Source organism: Malaclemys terrapin, chromosome 11 (assembly GCF_027887155.1).
Source record: "Malaclemys terrapin pileata isolate rMalTer1 chromosome 11, rMalTer1.hap1, whole genome shotgun sequence".
Classification (NCBI taxonomy): Eukaryota; Metazoa; Chordata; order Testudines; family Emydidae; genus Malaclemys; species Malaclemys terrapin.
In genome coordinates this window covers 17,024,625-17,045,221 of record NC_071515.1, presented here as the reverse complement: position 1 = coordinate 17,045,221, position 20,597 = coordinate 17,024,625, and the positions used below count along the sequence as shown (strand labels likewise).

The window sequence follows — 20,597 nt, the reverse complement described above, 5'->3', positions numbered from 1 at the left end:
AAGCACAATCTTGAAAATTCACATGGTATGAAGCTCCTCCAGCTGTGTAAAATCAGTTTAAAAAATCACGTATTAACCCTTAAGAAAAACCCCAAATGCCCAAACAAATGTCATCACCTATCAGCCAGATTCTAATTCACTTTCTCAAGTTGTACAGTTCCTTTCTCCAGGAGCCATCCTATTGTAATCACAGATTCAGATTATAAAGCCAGAAGGGACCATTAGAGTAAGGGGTTGCTGAAGTAAGAGCATCAGAATCTGGCCCTGTGTCACTAATGTCACCTTGACTGAAAGCCCTTTTTAAACATTGCATTTACGTTTCATCATGCATGTCATTTCACTCCGTTGGTACAATGAATAGTACTAGTCAGTTTCCCACCATGTTGCAAATAATACAGGGGCCTGTTCAAACCCAGACAAAAATTGTTTCCATTTTGTTTATTTTATAATTCATAACAATTTACGGAACCAACTGCGTGACTCTATCCCTTTAAGAGTTGATCAGTAGCTGTAGCACAAACAGCTAACTTGCAACCATCCTCTTATTATATTCTGTAGAAAATCTCCCTTTCTGTCACTCAGAGATTTTGGTTAGAAGCCTCATCCAATCCGTGCTTTAATCTTACCTCTCCGTTGCAGTAACAATAGATGATAGAGACGAAGAAACCCTGAAGGATAAGGAAGCAGAAATCATTAGGGGATAATTGCCATGCGAAGAAGCATGTCAAATGTAAGTCTCCTTCCAGCTAAATTTTAGCATATCTAACTCATGTTAAACATATTAATAAAGTTTATCATTTCTCAAAGTCTTCCAAGTTCATTCCTGTTTCCATGTTATTTTAGCTACATCCAGCAGAGTTTTATCTGCTGTTATCACAATCTCTGGAGAAAGAAGATGAGGAGATGGAAGATAGACACTCTCTCTACTATAACCGGCTGGAAAATGGAAATCCCTTCCCATGAAATATTTCACATTTTTGAAAAAAAAAATTGGTCCCAAGTCAGGACGGAAAGTAAAAAAATGTGAAATGTTTTGTGAGATGAAACTTCCAGAAAAATTCCCTTTCAGAAGAACCAAAATGGAATGTTTCCACTGGCCAGAATCCTGCCTGCAGAGAGAATGTGAAACTGACAAGAGTCAGACAGTGAAATTAACAAGGCCCTTCCACAGAGGCAGTTGGGGAACCATCATTTCAATTTTCCTGAGAGAAAATCAATTTTGGGGGGGAAAATTGATATTTTCCTACAGAAAATTTTGATTTTTGTGAAAATGGCATTTTCTGTTGGAAAATTATTCCAATGGAAAATTTCCAACCAATCAGCTCTGCTCTCTACTATCTTCAGATTCATGTCTGCAATGTCTGTTTTCTCTGTTATTTCTTGAATCTACGTAATCTTGTGGTTATTTGCATCCAGCTGGCATAGTAATTGAATCCATATTGTAGAAAAGTAAATTAAACTTGGATCTTCATCCCTGAAGCAGAACTTTCCTAACTAGGAAACAAAAAAACATCTATTTTATCACAAAAGCTAATAATACGCCACCAGAGAAAACACACTCACGATATAATCATCACAATCCTTCCTGTGGTACTAGTAGTGGAACGAACCCCCAGAGCTCCCAGCTGCTACTAGGTTTAGGAACTCAATGACCAACCCTGTCCCAGCTCCGTAAAAATGTGATTTGCCTTTGGCATCAGAATTACACTGTTACATAGTGTCAAGGATCAGCAGAGAACCAGAGAGAAGGGGTAAGGAATGAGAAGGACAGAGAACAAAACAGATAATATATCTCGCACCTGGAAAGAGTTGAAGAATAGTTCACAGTGCATTCGGATCTGCCATCCCAACCCAGTGAACGTGTGCGGTAGGCACACAAAGACAATATAATGCACCCCGAAGACCAGAATCAGAACCAAGGTGGACTTTGCTAGCTTCCTGTAAGAGAGTTACAAAAAATACATGAATGAGAGTGGATTGCAGTGAGGAGATCATGTAGACTCATTAAGATTCCATCTAACATAAATTTGTTGTCTTTTCAAACTCCTACAGAGTAACGACTTCCTATTTTGTTTTTAGCTAATCATTTTCCAGCATAAAAGAAGTCCCAGTGGCAATATGGGATAACTACATTTCCTCAATCCAGCATAAAACATCAAGTCCCACTTGATTCTGCCCCCAAAACGTACCCCAACAAGGGTGATTTGTACTGCAGCCGTCACTCCCTCAGCAGGTACTTACTACCTGAATTAGCATTACTAGTGCACTGTTGTACACAAGTACTTTTCTATTACATTAGACCCGTGAGAGCTTTTACACTTCATCTTGAAAAAGCAAAAGCTCTCTTTTCTTGTGTGAAATGCTGACAAGCTCATGCGCCTAGAGGGTTCAGTTAAAAGGAAATGGGCATTTCCAAGAAAACACTACAAATTAAGGGCTCTACTGTGGCTTGTAGCAAAAACCCTTCAATAGGGTGTGGCTTATAGCTGCAACACCTCAGTGGGGGAACTGTGAAGCATTGCAGCTCCAAGAGGTCCAGTGGAAGTGTGCCTACTGCTACATCCCTTGCACGGATGGCTGGCTGGCTGGCTCCACTGCTCAGGCTAGGTCTACACTACCCGCCTGAATCGGTGGGTAGAAATCGACCTCTCGATCCCCGAATCAACGCTCTTACTCCACCAGCGGAGGTGGGAGTAAGCGCCGTCGACAGGAAGCCGCAGAGGTCGATTTTGCCGCCGTCCTCACAGCGGAGTAAGTCGGCTGCGATACGTCGAATTCAGCTACGCTATTCACGTAGCTGAATTTGCATATCTTAAATCGACTCCCCCCTGTAGTGTAGATGTAGCCTCAGTGTGGTGGAGGCTGGGAGCATGAGCTCACAACCTCCTCACCCAACCTTGTCTCCTTTTGCACCCCAGGACGTACCAGCAGTGATCAGTTTCAAACGCTTCCAGAAAATGGCGGAGGTGCTCCCCTGGTTAGGCCCGCCCTTTCAATACAGCTTTGCAACTTCAGTGTGCCACTACCTAGCCGGCTGCTCGAGTAACTGTGACAGCCAGGGGTGAAATATTGGAACAGCCTTCCGAGGGAAACGTTGGGGGCGAAGGACCTGTCTGGTTTTAAGATTAAGCTAGATAAGTTTATGGAGGGAATGGTTTAATGGGACAACGTGATTTTAGTCAAAGGAACAGCGTGCCATTGCTGGTAAATAGTATAATGGCTAATGAGGGTCAGGCTGGAGAATCTTGCCTACGTGCTCGGGGTTCTACTGATCGCCATATTTGGGGTCGGGAAGGAATTTTCCTCCAGGGTAGATTGGCAGAGGCCCTGGAGGTTTTTCGCCTTCCTCCGCAGCATGGGGCAGGGGTCGCTAGCTGGAGGATTCTCTGCTAATTGAAGTCTCTAAACCACAGGATTTGGGGACTTCAACAGCAGAGTAAAGGGAAAGGGGTTGGGACGGCTTTGTGGCCTGCATCATGCGGGAGGTCAGACCAGATGATCATAATGGTCCCTTCTGACCTTAAAGTCTATGAGTCTATGAGTCTATGTTTTTCCCATTGGCAAGGGGTGAGAAGGAAGATGTAATCTTTCTTTTCTGATGCAGGCCTTTGCACATTCATCTACACTTTTGTCACCTTAGGAATACTTTATTGTAATTCACTCTATAGGATTCTACACACAGCGATCAGCAGCCAGTCTCAGATGGTGGCCAGCTCCCGCATGGTTCTGATTTCCAGCAAAGACTGCAGAAATGCCAGTAGGCAAAATGAGGCACACATGTCTTTGTGTTGTAATTGAAATCAATATATTTGAAAATGTGGAAAACATCCACAAATATTTAAATAAATGGTATTCTATTATTGTTTAACAGTGCAATTAATCGCTTGACAGCCCTAGAATAAATTAATGAATATTTTTCAGAAATGCCCACATGAAAGATGAATTTGCATGCCTACACAGTCTGGAAGATGAATTTACAAAACCAGGATATTTCAGATGAATGTAGCAAAACAATCCATCAACCCCAACATTTCTCAGAAGCTATGCTTCAAAGGCTGCTTCACCTTTTATTGAGACTTGTAGGTGATTCATACTGTTTAAAGCATCCCTTTTAACCAGAAAAAACTTGAATATGCTGTTAAACAAAATCCAGTCCAGGGACTTACCTGTATTGTTTCCTTGTGTCATACCCAACAGCATTTGTCTCCCATATTTTGGTTGCCAGAACTCGTACAGTATTCAGGAACAGAATGAAGTTCAGCTATAAAATACAGAGAGGTATTACAGGGACGCAAACACAGTTAGCTATCTTGTAGGCAGCTGCAAACTTTTGGAGGTTGAAAAGAATGTTATCAGTAGCATAGGCACGAAAACAATGAAGAACATTTTGCCACATAGGAAAACTGCAGCGAGGATAAAAATGATATATTTATGATCACCGGTCCAGGATATTGCTTGGAAAAGTTACTGGTTCTGAAGTTCCTAGCCCTGGCTAGTTGTGAGATATCACACTTGGTTACCATGGATGGGCCAGATTTTCAGCTCCATTGAAGTCAACCATGCCAAATTAAACCATGTCAGTTCTGACATGGGTTAAGCCATGAAAGTTAGATATTAGTGAGGTATTAATGATGGGATCCCATGCTTTCCATTACTAAAAGCTTTAGGGCCAGGTTCATTGGCCTGGAGGCTATTCCAGAGGTGCAAAGTGGACTGGCTATCTGGGTGGTGGGTGGGAGGGAGGAATCCTTGAGTGGCAGAGAGATGATATAGACACTCCTATGTCAACCCTTCTTGGTTTACTGTAGGGGGAATTGCCTAGCAAAAGGGACCGTGGCCGTGATGGCCTTTTGGGGGCCATAGGCACCAGGTTTAAGTCACACTGAGGACTGGGACCAATGCCCATTGACCACATGATCAGGGAGTTACAACGATGGCTTAATACCACCGTAGCCCATCACCTCCCTGTGCACTTGTACTGAGCACAGTTCAGCGACTCTGGTCCTAACTCCAGCTGTGCTTAACGCAGCAGCAGCTCAAACCACATCACGATCTGAGCAGACAAAAGCCAGATTGGTATAATGTGATTTTTTTTTAAGGGCTGATGTCCTCAATCTGGCCAGGGTTACTGGAGTTAGCAATAGCAGCTCGGATGAAATTGGATGAATCCCAGCTACCCAAAGCTATATGGCATTTCTTTCCAGCCCAGGAGGTTTGGGAGATACTGCACCTTAAAACAGGTCCCGCTGAATTGCCGGAGATTTTTTTTGGCATTGCTTGAGCACTGGACATAGTAAGCCCTAGATTCCACACCAGTGTAATTTTTCTATGCATCACAGGTAGCCCTGTTGTCACAGTTTATTTCACATTGTTTCCTTTGTACGTACTGCCAGTGTTACTTATGTACACGCAGGGCTTTCATTTGCAAACCACCCAGCTCAGGTGCAGCTTTGGCAAGACTTCTGTGGTGTAATTTAGAAATCCTGAGTACAACTGCTGCCTTTATTAGGCACAGAAAGAATGTTCTCTTCCATGTGCCTATTATCGCATCAGCTAAGCCCTCCCACAGAATTGGCTGTTGATTGTGAACAAACAAATAATCAAATGGTCATAGTGTCGGTTGAAACTCTAGTGTGTAGGCTGCCAGGGGAGCATACACTATGCTGCCAAAGGGATGAAATTGAGAGTATAATGGGTCTTTTGTATCACTAAGATACAGTGGGGGAGAGATAGCTCAGTGGTTTGAGTATTGGCCTGCTAAACCCAGGCTTGTGAGTTCAATCCTTGAGGGGGCTAGTTGGGGATTGGTCCTGCTTTGAGCAGGGGGTTGGACTAAATGACCTCTTGAGGTCCCTTTCAACCCTGATATTCTATGACTAATCACACTTAGTCACAACAGCATATTGCCAGTGGAAACACTTGCAGTGAACAAGGTTGGGGGTCCCTTATGGAAAACTTTCATCCACATGAATCAAACAGAAATTTGTTAGGAAACTTTCAAATCTGAACTACCTGTCAGACCCTTTCTCCCTAAAGTCCAGCTAGTCAATGGGAGCATTTTCCCATTCACTTCAGTGGCTTTGGACCAGGCCTTTATTGCTGCTGTGACCTTTGAAATAAAGGCAGAACATCTGGGAGCTGGAGGCAGGCTGGTCTTGGTGAAAGGCTTTGGAATTCCTTGTTCCTGTAGGTCCTTCAGAGGCTAAGTTTAGGACATCAATTCACATAGGGCCTGAGCCTGATTCTCCTGCTGTTTAAATCAGAAGTAATTCCATTGACAATAATGGAGCAAGACCAGTGGCATGAGAGAAGAACTGGACAGCATCATATATGAACACAGCCAGTTCATTCATATATTACCGAGACTGTAGAAACAGGGCTTGAAGAAAGGAAGCCCTCCCTGTGTTAAGCATGATAACGTCCATTACGCACATTACTGTCACTTTCACCTGGAAACATAGTGAAAGATCCCAATTGACACCAAAAGAATGTATTGATTCCACTCCAAATACTGCAGTGAGGTGGAGTATGCTGACAGAGAGCACCTATCCCACTATTTTCTGGCAATTCCTTATTTCTACAGCAATTCTAAATAGGACACAGTTAGAACAGTATGCAGGGGGCTCTCGTTCCAGTGCTCATAAAGATACCAAGGGATGTGATCCATCCTCCAGCAATAGAATTTTTTAAATCAAGCGTTCTTGATTTTCTAGCAGATAGTGCAAGCAGCGCTATTGGATGTGAAGCAGGAATTAATTCTTTGACCTTCTATGGCCTGTGATTGCAGGTGGTCAGATTAAATGATCACAATGATCCCTTCTGGCCTTTAAAAATCTGTGACTTATTGACCCGATTCCAATCTCATTTATACGAGTTCTGTGCTGCTGGATATCTTTGGGCATGACTCTCCTTTACACGGAAGACCCTTTTACACCATTAGATCAATGTAAAGGAGAATGTACATCCACTTCACATTGCCAAAGAGATGAAGAGGGGCCACAGTGTAAACACAAATCAGGTTCCATTGGCTTTAGTGGAGTGACTCCTCTTTTACACCTATGTAAGTTAGCCCACAAACAGCCCCAAAATCCTCACTAAAAGGAATATGAAAAAGGTGACTTCGTCGTTTTTTTGAAACCTTTCATTTTGATGTTACTCTTTTTGGTTTCCGGGGTGTGTGCCTTTCAAAAATCTGCTTCGTCTCTGTTTTCATTTCTCTCACCCAGCTTTTATGCCGGTTTGTTTGTTACTTGGCTTTCCTGAAATATTTCCAGGCTCATTTGAAAACAAACCAATGCGTCAGATATAATGTCTGCGTTGTAGAACTGGGTGGCTTTTGTACTCAGAGAGCAAACAGCTGTGTAAACTGTTACTCTTGGGCTTGAAAAGAAGCCCCGTGTTCTATTCTAGAGACATGAGCTGTGTGGTTGATGATAAAAATTTGTTCTGTAATAGGATGGGGTCACCAGTAATATTATTTCTATGTATTATAGTAGTTCTTAGAGGCCCCAGTTGAGACTGGCACCCCATTGTGCTAGGTGCTGTACAAATACTGAGAGTATGTCTACACTACCATTGAAGGTGAATTGCAGCGCAGGTAGCCATACCTATGCTAGCTTTAATCTAGCTAGTGGATCTAAAAACAGCAGTGAAGATGTGGTGGCGCCGACCCTTTCGTGGGCTGTACAAGCTGCCTGGAATCCTGAGTAGGTAGAGGGGTCCGTGTCGCCACATTTTCACTGCTATTGTGGCATGAGAGATAGTGGCTTGCTAAATGCAGGACCAGCACATACCATTCCCGAGACAGTTCTCTCAATGCATCTAGTCCTCGCCTTCCACTATCCCATGGTTTTGTGATGCTGACAATCAAGTTGAAACAGCCATGCTCATTCTCATTTGGGAAGCAAGCTGGCTTGGAATCCAGATCTCCTGTACCAACCTGTCATAACACTGCGTTTACTACAAATGTGCTTTGAGCCCAGTAAAAGGGATAGCTCTGGAAACCCACCAAAGTGTCATTTTGATAACAGTAAAAAAGCTTGGTGTCAAGTGCAGAAGCAGCTAATAACTAGGGGCCATGTCTAGTACCTAGACTGAAGCACATTTCAATGAGCTATCTAAAAGCCTTACATCACAGATGATTCTGAAAAGTAGATTTTAATTTCCGGACAAATTTGATCATTTATTGCAATACCACTCTTAAGACAAGAGATTCTGGCTATAGCTGCAGTGCTGTAGCCATTAATAGTGAATTTTTATGAGGACGAGGCAGCAGAAATAAGTGTGTCTTGAAACGAAGGAGGATGTAAATGTAAATAGAAGAAGAAAACGCTCTCCAAGGACTTTTTTTTTCTGCTTCTGCTGAAGCAAACAAAATGAACTGTGTAAGGATGCGTGTGTCCTGGTTACAGAAGCATCTTTGACAGGTTAGGTTGATGCACAATGAAAATTCCTTATGCAGCTGCCCTTTAAAAAAAATCCAATTTTCATGTGTTTTTAAGGTGTCACATCAGGTTCTGCACAGTATATAAATGAGCTCAGCAGAGGTGTTGAATTTAAAGCTACGCTGGTATAAATAAAAAGGGGCTATTGTCTGAGTGTTCTCTGCCCTCGTGGCTTTGGAATTCAATCCCAACTCAATGGTCCAAAACAGACCAAATCTGATCAGTTGAGATGATCAAAAAGCGATCATGAAAATATCACAGTGTTATTTGTTCTGCTGGTTTAGAAAAGGAACAATTATTGGGTCATTCCAAATTTTTTCTTTAACATTTTTATAGAACATTTTTCGTTTGGGATTTTTTTTTTATTTTTCCTTTCTCCCATTTCCCCCCCTTTCCCATGTTGCCAACAGGAAGAATGATAAATCAAATCTCAAAAACGTAAATAAAACCGCACATTTTTGTTTTCTACGGTTGTTCAAAACACCAGGACCATTTGGGAGAAAAAAATGTCATGACGTTTTCCAATTTCCTAAAAAGCCATTTTTGACACTACCCTCCCCTCCTGTCTCCCCCCCACCATAAATTGTCCTACCAACTCTAACTTTGCAGCATGCCATGAGGATCAGTAGTAATCTTTAGTGAATTATTGGTGGGGAAAGGGTATTTATGTTTTTAATATGCTGGGATTGCTGATGGTGGGTTATACTGGATTGCACTTCTGCTCTTTAGCTATTTTGGGGAATAATTTTTTATGTATTTTTAAGTTATGTCAGGGGAGTGCACAGACACATTCTGTATAAATATAATATTTACTTTATGGGCCAGATTAATTAGTATAATTAGGATAATGGAGACTTGTTTTCCCTATGCATTGGTAAATGACAGTCTTTTTATTTTTGTATTTGAATAAATTGCTCAAGTGATTAGTTTCATGTGTGTCAAAAATTGGGCCATATATAGAGCATGAATGATATTATGACGTACTGATTTTATATAAATATAGACATGGGATGCACGAAACTTGGCAGGTCCAGCTGCCGTATTATTATTATGTTTATTTGTGTGCCAAGTTACGGTCACAAAGAGTAGTGCACAATGCAGTATTTGGGCCATTGTGGATACAAGCACTACAATTCTAAAAGCAAAAGTATGGATTCATTAGCATTATCCCCTCTGAAGAATCTACCTTCATACCAAACTCCCAGTAGTTTCAGTGAGAGTTTCACACATGGAAGAGCAGCATGATTGGGCTTCTGGAGCCAGACATCATTTTCCTATCTTCCTTGCCCCAGACTGTGCCTTTTCAGACATTCCCATGAAATGTTAAAGGGCTAAAATTCAAGATGAGAAAATGGGCACTGAGATTGAAACTACAGTGCCTTCTTGCTGCCCATTAAGGCTTTCCTCCCTTTCCTGTTTTTCTGTCAAGCTGTTTCCTGCACTGCACAATGTGTTGACAGCTGCATCTGTAGTATGGTATTATGTTGGTAAGTTAGTGAAGGACGAGTTGTCATTGACTACTATAATAGCCAATTTATAACAAAAATGCAGAGGATTTATTTATCTTAAACGAAAAGCCTCTTGCCCGCGACACTAAAATGTGCTTTTCTCTTTATTGTGAGAGGTATCAACACTTCAGAGAGAAAAGCAGTTGCCGAGCTAATTTTTTGGGGGGAGGGGACCACTCCCCCCCGGCCGCCTTCAGGTGTCATGTGCCACCTTTTCACACGGGGCTGGAAAAGAAGCCTGCCCTGCACTCACGGGGCAGGGTTGGCTTCTGACGCACAGAGCTGGGCCCAGGCCCCTGCTCCAGGCATCACGACATGGTGCACGGAGTCATGTGCGTGTCACAACGCCGCTCACTCAAATGTGGCCCAGCTGCCCCTCCATCACGAAGGTTACTGCAGCCCTGTGCACCAGGCTGCAGCAGTGGGGTGGGGAGCCAGGCTCAGTAAAGCAGGACAGAAGCGGCTGCTGCCAGGTAACCTGCTCCTAATTCCATCCTTCCCCGCCCCACTTTCACTTCAGAACCTGTATCTTTTACAGCAAAGCCACAGTGTTTTTTTGTTTTTTTTAAAATCAGATGACCAATAAACCATTTACTCTACATTGCATGTATAAAACCTACCCCAATGGCTGCTAATATCGGTGCTTGGTAAATCCATTTGATAGCGCCGGCACTGAGCTCCCAGCATCTGTGATATCAACAAATACCTAGAGTTAAACTAATGACAACAGCAACAAACAATCAAAGGTTTCATTTTTTTTAAGTTTTGTTTTTTCCCCATTGGCTAGAATGGATCATGCTCATTTTGGAGGCGTGTAGAAGAATGGGCCGCCGATTTCGGTCAGCCAAAACAGATTTCGGTCAGCCAAAAGAAACAGTCAACGGTAGGCTATCAGTCTATGAAAAGACCAACAAAACTGGCCACATCATCACCATCAAAACAATTACCCCAGCACTGGGACTAATTGTTGGCAATCGCAGAGTGAAAGGCCAAGGAGACTGAAAGCTCTAGTCAAGAGCTGATCCCGCCGGGGCACGGTTGAGACAGTAGTGGTTGCACAGAAGGCGTCATTCGCCAGTGCTGTCCAGATAGCATCTTTCATGAACGTCGACTGGAGACATGGTTTTTAACTGGATAAGCATGTCAGCCGTAAGTTCAAGCTTCAGACTGATGCCAAAAAATGTGCTTGGCTGATAGATCAGTGACAGAGAGTGGAAGCAAAACAAGACTTACCGATACAACCCAAATGGCCATATTAGACAAACATGCAGGGCTTTGATGACTAATGATGAGGGTACAGGGAATCAGAGTTTGTCTCTACAAAAACATAAGCCAAAATGATGCGATCCTTTACCTCCTGCTGCATGTTTTCTTTATATAAACGTAGGTATTACAGCTGTTTAGCTACTCTAAAGCAATGTACATTATCACAAAGGCCTGGTCTACACTGAGGGGGGCAGGGGGAATCGATCTAAGATACGGAAATACCGTAGCTGAAGTCGACATATCTTATTCCAACTTACTTCCCGTCCTCACGGCGCGGGATCGACGGCCACGGCTCCCCCGTCGACTCCGCTACCGCCGCTCGCTCCGGTGGAGTTCCGGAATCGACGGGGAGCGTGTTCAGGGATCCATATATCACATCTTAACGAGACGCGATATATCGATTCCAGATAAATCGATCGGCGGGTAGTCTGGACGTACCCAAATGCTACAGTTGGGTCAGCTGTAGCTGTAATCATGTTAACGACAGAGGCCATGACACTACTTGCTAAATGCAGATACCATTGGTTTTACAGGAATAATGTGTCAGTTTAGGGATAAGTTGTGAACTTTTTTTTCCTGCCGGGACGTGCTTACACACAGCCATTGGCCCATTGATGTCAATGGATCCCCGGTATGACTAAGTGCTCACCAGGCTGAGTTAGGGTCACACACTCTAGCCCGTGGTTAATAAATAATGCATATAAATTGCAAAACACGGGTGCATCAATTTACAAGTAGTGATGAGCCTGGAGTGGCAAGTCTTGAGCAACATCAGGCCTTGTTTTAGGGATATTTTATGCGCTCACTTCCCGCTGAATGGGCGTATGTGTTGTCTGACCATCACAATTATTTTCTGTCTTACTCTATATGAGACTCTTAGCCCTTCAGGCTTGTTAACAGTGCCTTCTGCTCTCTAAAGGACTCATTTTCTTCCTGTTGACAAAATAATGTCTGTAATATCATACCCACACAGAGACATGAAAGAATATCAACTGATTGTCATGCTGGACATGGTTTCAGCCCCTGTACAAAAAGCAATGTTTTAGTATGAAGCTACATTGCATATAAAGGGTCAAATGCCAGCCAAACACACCCAAAATACATCATTTGTGGTGTCTGCATGGCTATTTTTCAGCTGGAATAACCGACTTAATTGACAGTGGCTAGCACAGCTGAAATGCCTTTGAATTTTCATCAGAGTGCCATCCCATCCGTAATTACATTGTCCACCTAGTGCCCATGGCTGTCATATCGGAGCACCTCACAGTCTAATGCATTTATCCTCACAACAGCCCACTGAGGCAGGGAAGGGCTATTATCCACATTAGCTGGATGGGGAAATGAGGCACAAAGAGACTGACTGTTCCACAGTCGCACAGAACGCCAATGGCAAAGCGGGGATTTGAACGCAGGTCTCCCCACTCCTTGGGCAGGGGCCTCACCCTTAGAGCAGAGCTTCAACTAGCATCAATCTGTGTTGAACCACTGACTTCAATGGCGTAATGCTGATTTATATCACCTGCTGGTCAGCCCATATGTCGGTGATCAGAAATAGATATTTAAAAAGAATGGGATTTTCAAATCAAAAAAAGCCAGAAGAGTGGGAACTGGCTGGAGGCTATTTGCTGCTCATAATGGGGGTTTAAACACCAGTAGCGTTCCTTCTAAATGCCTGTGCCTACACAACTTATGTGGACTACATTATATTCTTTAATCATTTCTTTCTGTACGGAATGCAGCTCTGGTGAAAGGAGCCAGACGGATAGCCCTAGAGACTGAAGTCACCAACTGGACAGGATGAGTGACAGCCTACTGCTACTGGTAGCTGGTTCCTTTTGAGTGCTGTTGAATGACCTCTGTGAAGTCAGTTGATGGTCTCCAGCCAATTTCAAATTGGCAGATTCCTATATCACAAAAACCACCCGAGCAACTGACATCTTCACTGGAAGACTCAGCAGCGAGGGCAAGAACTGACTCACCCATTGGGACGGGGGGGTTCCCTCAGCTCAGAGTTTAATCATGGTGACGTGACAAGAGCCCAAACCACACCAGTTTGATAAAGGCCTCTCAGTCTCTGGGGCTGTCAATCTGGCAATTAATCATGTTGCAGAATAGGTTATGTTCTGATGGCAAATTTGTGGAATACCCATGAATGGCAAGAAATCAGGCAATATATGGCACGTAACGGCCAAACAGCGCTGCTGTTTTTATTAATAAGATATTGTACTTGATTTCTTCTGGCCACTCACTCCACCGGGAAAGTATGTTTATTTTACAAAGGCTGTTTGAATTTAGACAAACTGTAAAAAACAACAACAACAAAAACCCCCATCAATACACAGATTTAAAGGCCAGAAGGGACCGTTATGATCTAATCTGACCTCCTGCATTACACAGCCCAGAGAATTTCACCCAGTGAGTTCGGCATCAAGACCACAAATTCTATTCAAATTACAGTACATCTTTTAGAAGTACATCCAGGCCCAGCTCCTAAAAAGTAGTTAGGGACCTAATTCCCTTTTAAATCAACAGGAGTTAGGTGCCTAAATACCTTTGAAAATCTGGGCTCCAGTCTTGATTTAATGACTTCAAGTGATGGAGAATCAACCTCATCCTTAAATTGTTCCAATGGCTAATTACCCTCACTGTTAAAAATTTGCACCTTCTTTTTAGTCTGAATTTTGAGGGTGATTTTCTCCTTTCTGACAGGCAGACAGAGGTAGAGGGAATGCGCACACAAGCCACAGTGATAGGTGGCAACAGTTTTGATTTTCCGTGCATTTAGGTTGAGTAGCTATACTTTGTTACACTAAGCTAGACTACATGAGGGGAAAGAAATATATACTATTGTACTGTTAACTAGAGCTGGGTGATAAATGGTTTTCTCATCCTAGGAAAACTTTTGAGATTTTTTTCCCCATCCTGACTCAGAATGAAAAGTCAAAATCTTGAAAACATTTGCTAACCAACAATCACAAAATCAATCATTCGATCAGTTTGGATCCATCAAATAGTTTAATTTAAAATTTTTTTTTTTTAAATTTTAACTCTTTTAAAAACTACAATAAGCTTCAATTTTGAAACAAAGTCATTTTGAACTAAAATCCAGAATTTTTCTTTTAAAAAATATCAAAACAGGTCATTGTGACAACTTGGAATTTTTTTCAAAAGAAGACATTTGTCAAAACTGACTTCTTCCTATGAACTATTTTGGTTTAGATGAATCAGCATTTTCCAACGAAAAGCCATTTTATTGACAAAAATCCCATCCTGCTCTTCCATTAGGATAGTGTAATGCTCTCCAGTTCATACCAATGGACTTCATTGATGATGATTTTTCAATATAAGAAATAGCTGGAAGACTCCAAACTGGAAGAGAATAACACAAGGCCCAATCAAATTGGCAGTTTTTCAAAGAGATACTATTAAGGGAACAAGAGCAAACTATCCCACTGCGTAGGAAAGATAGGAAGTATGGCAAGTGACCACTCTCGCTTTACCAGGAGATCTTCAATGATCTGAAACTCAAAAAAGAGTCCTACAAAAAGTGGAAACTCGGTCAAATTACAAAGCATGAATATAAACAAACAATTCAAGCATCTAGGGACAAAATCAGAAAGGCCAACACACAAAATGAGATTAAACGAGCTAGAGACATAAAAGGGTAACAAGAAAACAATCTACAAATACATTAGACGCAAGAGGAGATTTCCGAGCCATTTCATGATTATCTTCAAAAACTCATGGAAGATGGGAGAGAGTCCAGAGGACCAGAAGAGGGCAAATATAGTGCCACTCTATAAAAAGGGGAATAAAGACAACCTGGGAAATTTCAGACCCATCAGCTTAACTTCAGTACCTAGAAAGATAATGGATCAAATAATCAATTTGTACTTTTCAGTTATTTTCATAAAGAAAGATGGTCATTGGTAACCATTAAAACATGTTATTTGCAACTAAATGTAACTGTTTTGTTAAATTTATTGCTTCTTTTTGGTAACCAGCAGGATACACAATATCTACACACATTTATTGAAGCAATTATATAGCTTAATTTATTCAGATTCTTCGTTTTTCTATTTTTTTCTCAGTTACAAAATGGTGAATGATGCATCTTTTACTTACTAGATGATTAATTTTTACTTATGATCCGTATCAAGTTTTAATTAAATGGAAATTAAAATCTGATTAAAAATGAACATTTTTTTTTAACTACATAAAACTACCTTAAACGTAACAGAGGGTCCTGTGGCACCTTTAAGACTAACAGATGTATTGGAACATAAGCTTTCGTGGGTGAATGCCCACTTCGTCAGATGCATGTCATCCATGAAAGCTTATGCTACAATACATCTGTTAGTCTTAAAGGTGCCACAGGACTCTGTGTTGCTTTTTACAGATCCAGACTAACACGGCTACCCTCTGATGCCTTAAACGTGTTGGATATGTAAGAAAAAGTTTGTCAAAGCACATTTTGCATTTAAAACTAACTGCTTTATTAAACAAAGGAGGTATTATCCATAGTTAATTAATTGAATGGATTGTTTCTGGTCACCATGTCCATCTTGATTTTAGTACTAGTAGATCTCTCTCTCCCACACCTTCTCTTTTATTCATAGATTGCAAGAGGTAAACAGTATTTCTTGCTTTTTCAACTCCCAATTGGTTTCTTAACTTTGAATGAACTAGTCATTGAACTGAATTAGATGAATAAACTGAAATGGAGAAATATTCTCTTTGCACTGGCAGAAGGGGCTACTGCTGTCAAAAGCTGAGTTAGCACTTCAAACACACACTTGTTTCAAGTGCTTAGCCAGTAACTTTAAGCAGTTCAGGGTTTGACTATCTTAAAAACTAGGCAGCAAACTTGTACTGCTTAATAGTTTTTGTATTTTATTTTAATAGATTAGAATAAATTTAGGCCTTAACATAGATTGTCAATTTGAAATTTCAAAGTAAATAGGTTTATTTTTAAAAATAATCCCGGATTTAAAAATTTAAAATCTGATTTTTTTTTAAAGTATCACCAATTTGTATTCATCTTGTCTCAAAGTGACATGATAATAGGATACGGGGACTTTGTTCTAGGGCTTGTCTATATGGAGAGTTAGTGCACAGCAAGTTGGGGTGTAAATAGACAGCGCACTATCCGTCCATACACTAACTGGCCCTGGGAACCCTGCTACCACACACAAAAAGCTCCCTAGTGCCCTTTGACACGAGTGCGTTTACTGCAAAGAAGCAGGTGACTTAGGACAGGGGGAGGGATAGTTCAGTGGTTTGAGCATTGGCCTGCTAAACCCAGGGTTGTGAGCTCAATCCTTGAGGGTGGCCACTTAGGGATCTGAAGCAAGATCAGTACTTGGTCCTGCTAGTGAAGGCAGCAGGCTGGACTCAATGACCTTGCAAGGTCCCTTACAGATCTAGGAGATAGGATATCTCCATTAATTTATTTACACTTGCAGATGTAGAGCGCTTTGAGTTAAACCAGCCTTCGTAGAGGGCAATACGGAAAGCGCTGTAGTCTGTCCACACTGACAGCTGCAAGCGCACTGGCATGGCCACATTAGCAGGTCTTGCAACGGCCACAGAGAGAAGTGCATTGTGGTAGCTATCCCAGCATGCAAGTGGCTGCAATGTACTTTTCAAAAGAGGGAGTGTGTTGGGGGGGAGAGAGAATGTCAGCATGATGTCTTGTAAGTTCAGAGAGCAATAGACCCCTCTCCTCCCTGCCTCTTTCTCTCTCACACAGCATTCCACAGTAATGGTTGCTTTGTCTTGGAGCAGATAAGCATGCCGGCTATCAGAAACGGAGCTTTCAAAGGGCATATCGGCATGCCTGCAGTAATTCCAAAACAATGACAAGAGTGGCCACTTGCTTTAAGGGGATTATGGGATGTTTTCGGCGGCTGATCAGAGCGCAGTAATGCAACGCCTCGTTCACACTGATGCCCAGGCGTTTTAGCCAATGCGCACCAAGTGTTAATCTTCTCACCGAGGTGGAGTACCAGGAGTGCTCTAGCCCTGGAGTCAGAGCACTCTATGTGCTTTGCCAGTGTGGACAGGTACTAGGGTGCCCGGGGCTGCTTTAATGCGCTCTAACTAGCAAGTGTAGCAAAGCCCCTAGTGTGCAGAAAGCTAGTATGCAGTAGATTTACACCCCAACTTGCTGTGCACTAACTCACCACATAGACAAGCTCTTAGCCTTTGCCTCCAGAGTCTTCCCACTTCATTAGAGACATGAGTTAGTAAAAGATCTGAGCCCATATTTCCTTCCAGGAATGCTGCCTTCCTAAACAAGGACTATGGAAACCTTCATTGTGTTGAGTGTTCTCCCTCTTCATTCTTTGCTGCCTAGCAGAGTTTAAGCATTGTTTGAATCGCAGCCGGTCTGAATCATAGAACCATAGGGTTAGAAGGGACCACAAGGGTCATACGGCTACTGACCCTATGAGTCCCTCAATATCCACTGGCAAAGTGTTCACCATCAGTAACTATAATTGTTACCATGCCGGACAAACTCAGTACACATAACACCTTTTGTCATAGTATTTATCTAAAGAGTATTTTGTAAGCTACCATATGGAAATTGGTGACACTCTGGTCACTAATATTCTTGTGTGAAATATGTTGAGTCCAAGCAATCCAAGTAGAGATGATAAGCAGGTTTGTCCTAGAGAAAGGAAGGTATGTGGACTGGTCTGCCAGCATCAAGCTTTGCGAGCCAGTGGATAATGCATTTGCCTCTGTGGTAAACAGTGTGATCAAGCTAATAGGTGAAGGAGAAAACAGCATGGCTTGATTACAAGCAAAAGACATTTGCATCTAAGATAAATAGAGTAATCAAACCAGCAGGAAAAGGGCCCCAGCTCCCCATTCTGGATAGGGGGCATTGAGGTCCCAGGGGGGTGGTTAGGGGCAGGGGTCCCAGTAGGGGGCGGATAGGGGACAAGGAGCAGGGGGGTTGGATGGGTCTGGGGTTCTGAGGGGGGCAGTCAGGGGGCAGGAAGTGGGAGGGAGCTGATGGGGGCAGGGGCCAGGCTGTTTCAGGGGCACAGCTTTCCCTACCCGGCCCTCCATACAGTTTTGGAACCCCAATGTGGCCCTCGGGCCAAAAACTTGCCCACCCCTGCATTAATGCAACAGGGATCACAATCTCTCCTTGCTTAACAAAAGAACGATCAAGCTATCTGTGGAAACTGACACAACTTTCAATACCTGCCAGTGGAGAATTACTAGGTTTTGTTTTGCCTTTTTACAGTAGTCAGAGCTACTTGCTAACAGTTTTGCATGGATGAAGTGATTGCTGTGAGTCAGAATGCGGGAGACAGAAACTTTCAGATTCTCAATCTAGTATTTACTGCAAAATAAATAAATAAATAAATAAATCCTGCATCAGCCTTGCAAGAAAAGATAAATGGTGACATCCTGGGTGAAAAGGATGCTGGTAGTAAGCGACACTTCAGAAGAAACTGCACCAGCATCCTCTGCCAAAGATCAAAATGGAATGACCAATATTGTTCCTCCCAATGATTCCTACTATAAGCAAACTGAGCAACTTACAGAAAAGTTGGTGCCTTCCTTTAGTTTTCTTTCACTCAAAATAACAGAGCACATGGGCTGATCAGCATTTTTTTCAATTTCACTGAAATTTCAAATTTCGAAATAAAAAAAAATTGGAGTTGGACAAACTTTTGAATGGAAAAAGAAACCCGGAGAAATGCTTCTCATCTCCCCCTTCCCCCGTTATCTCTATATAGCACCATGATGGGGTAAAGAATCTGTAAGGAAAGTTCCCATACGTGTAGAGTAATTTGCTATTGTTGTGCCAAAGCATGGGGTCAGGGGATAGGGAGCAGGAGTGGTTGGATAGGAGGTGGGGTCAAATTTGGAGAAGTCGAACGGTTGCCATTCACACTGGAGTGCGGAGTTTTGTGAATGTGCAGCAGAAAGGCGAGCTGCGTGCTGCAGCTGAATAAACAGCCTCTGACTTTTGTGGTGCATGCACAGAGAAAAGACCAGAAGTATTTAATGGAGGTTTATAAGTTCTCCTTTTCTTCCATTAGAACACCACAATATCAGTGTTCATGATTTTCATTGGTTGACCATATCTATCCCAAGCTGTTCCAAAGACTGTAAATTCAAAGGTTAAGAACATAAGATTGGCCATACTGGGTCAGACCAAAGGTCCATCTAGCCCAGTATCCTGTCTTCTGACAGTGGCCAATGCCAGGTGTCCCAGAGGGACTGAACAGAACAGGTAATCATCAAGTGATCCATCCCGTCGCCCATTCCCAGCTTCTGGAAAACAGAAGGTTCTGAGCATCTGTACGTCCCACTGACAGGAGTCGGAGAGGTGAGTGCTTGAGCACCTTTGAAAATATATCAACAGCTGCACAATACAATTTATAAAAAAACCCAGTTCCAACAGAAGAGCAGGCTGCTGAACAAGGAGATCACTTATTTACATGCCTAAATATGGTCTTTGAAGTATCCAAGTTTCAATATTTTTGGCCCAATACTCCTTGGCAGAAGCTCTGTTAGTGGAAATATACCATAAATCCACTCATGGAATTCAATAAAATAAATACGCCAAGGCAAATTAGAGATTTGTGTGGGCTCCTCCAGAGAGCGGCATGCAAATTAGATGCTCACTTGCACATGCACAAAATCTGGTCCTTTCTGGGGACTGAAGATCAGGCTCTATATGTCTTTGGAATATTTTACTCTGTGACAGCTGGGTCGATAATTCAGGTTTCAAAGGCATTTTTTTTTCACCTTGATGTGCTGCATGAAGGAAAGTGGCCGGGGGAGGCTTCAGCGTGGGTTTATAATGCACGCAGGCCACTCTGCACATTGTGACCTGGCACATGGGGTCACACCGCCACTTCCGTGACTCATGCTGTACCCTTGCAAAACAGCAGCCCTCCAGTGGTCAAGGCTGAAGATAACACTTGCAATTTCCGGCAAGAATGGGAACAGTGGCTTCTTTATAGAATTTTCACATCAAAGCTTCATATGCACCTTCTACATTAAAGGAGCAGCTACCCTTTGTTTCCTGTAGAGGTACAGCTGTCTCTCCTCGGCAATGACATTTTTCATTAGTGACCCCAGATGTCCTTCCTTACCACAGACTTTAAGTGCAATGAATCTTATCACACAATGGAAAGAGGGTTCTGCGATGGGTTTTGTTTTATTGTAAAACTAGAGTTCCACTGTTGAATTGCTGGGGGATTTTTATATATGTCCTTTAAGGTTCCTCAGTTAAAATCCCCATCACGGGTCTGGCTGCTTGGCCCTCATGTGGATACACAAGGAAAGGATGCAGGGCACCTTTCCCCCAATCTGGTCGCCATGTCCATGAACCAGCCACAATGCA

At 42.5% G+C, this 20,597-nt stretch overlaps 1 protein-coding gene across 1 annotated transcript in view; it reads right to left on the bottom strand.

Moving 5' to 3' along the window:
• Positions 1-20,597, bottom strand: part of PTH2R (parathyroid hormone 2 receptor) — a 103,215-nt gene that overhangs the window by 2,595 nt on the left and 80,023 nt on the right. The window contains exons 9-12 of the mRNA XM_054044581.1: positions 10,573-10,639; positions 4,167-4,261; positions 1,800-1,938; positions 627-668 (exon numbers count right to left, since the gene is read on the bottom strand). Of these exons, the coding sequence (XP_053900556.1) occupies positions 627-668; positions 1,800-1,938; positions 4,167-4,261; positions 10,573-10,639 (343 nt within the window). The remainder of the gene's footprint in view (positions 1-626; positions 669-1,799; positions 1,939-4,166; positions 4,262-10,572; positions 10,640-20,597) is intronic.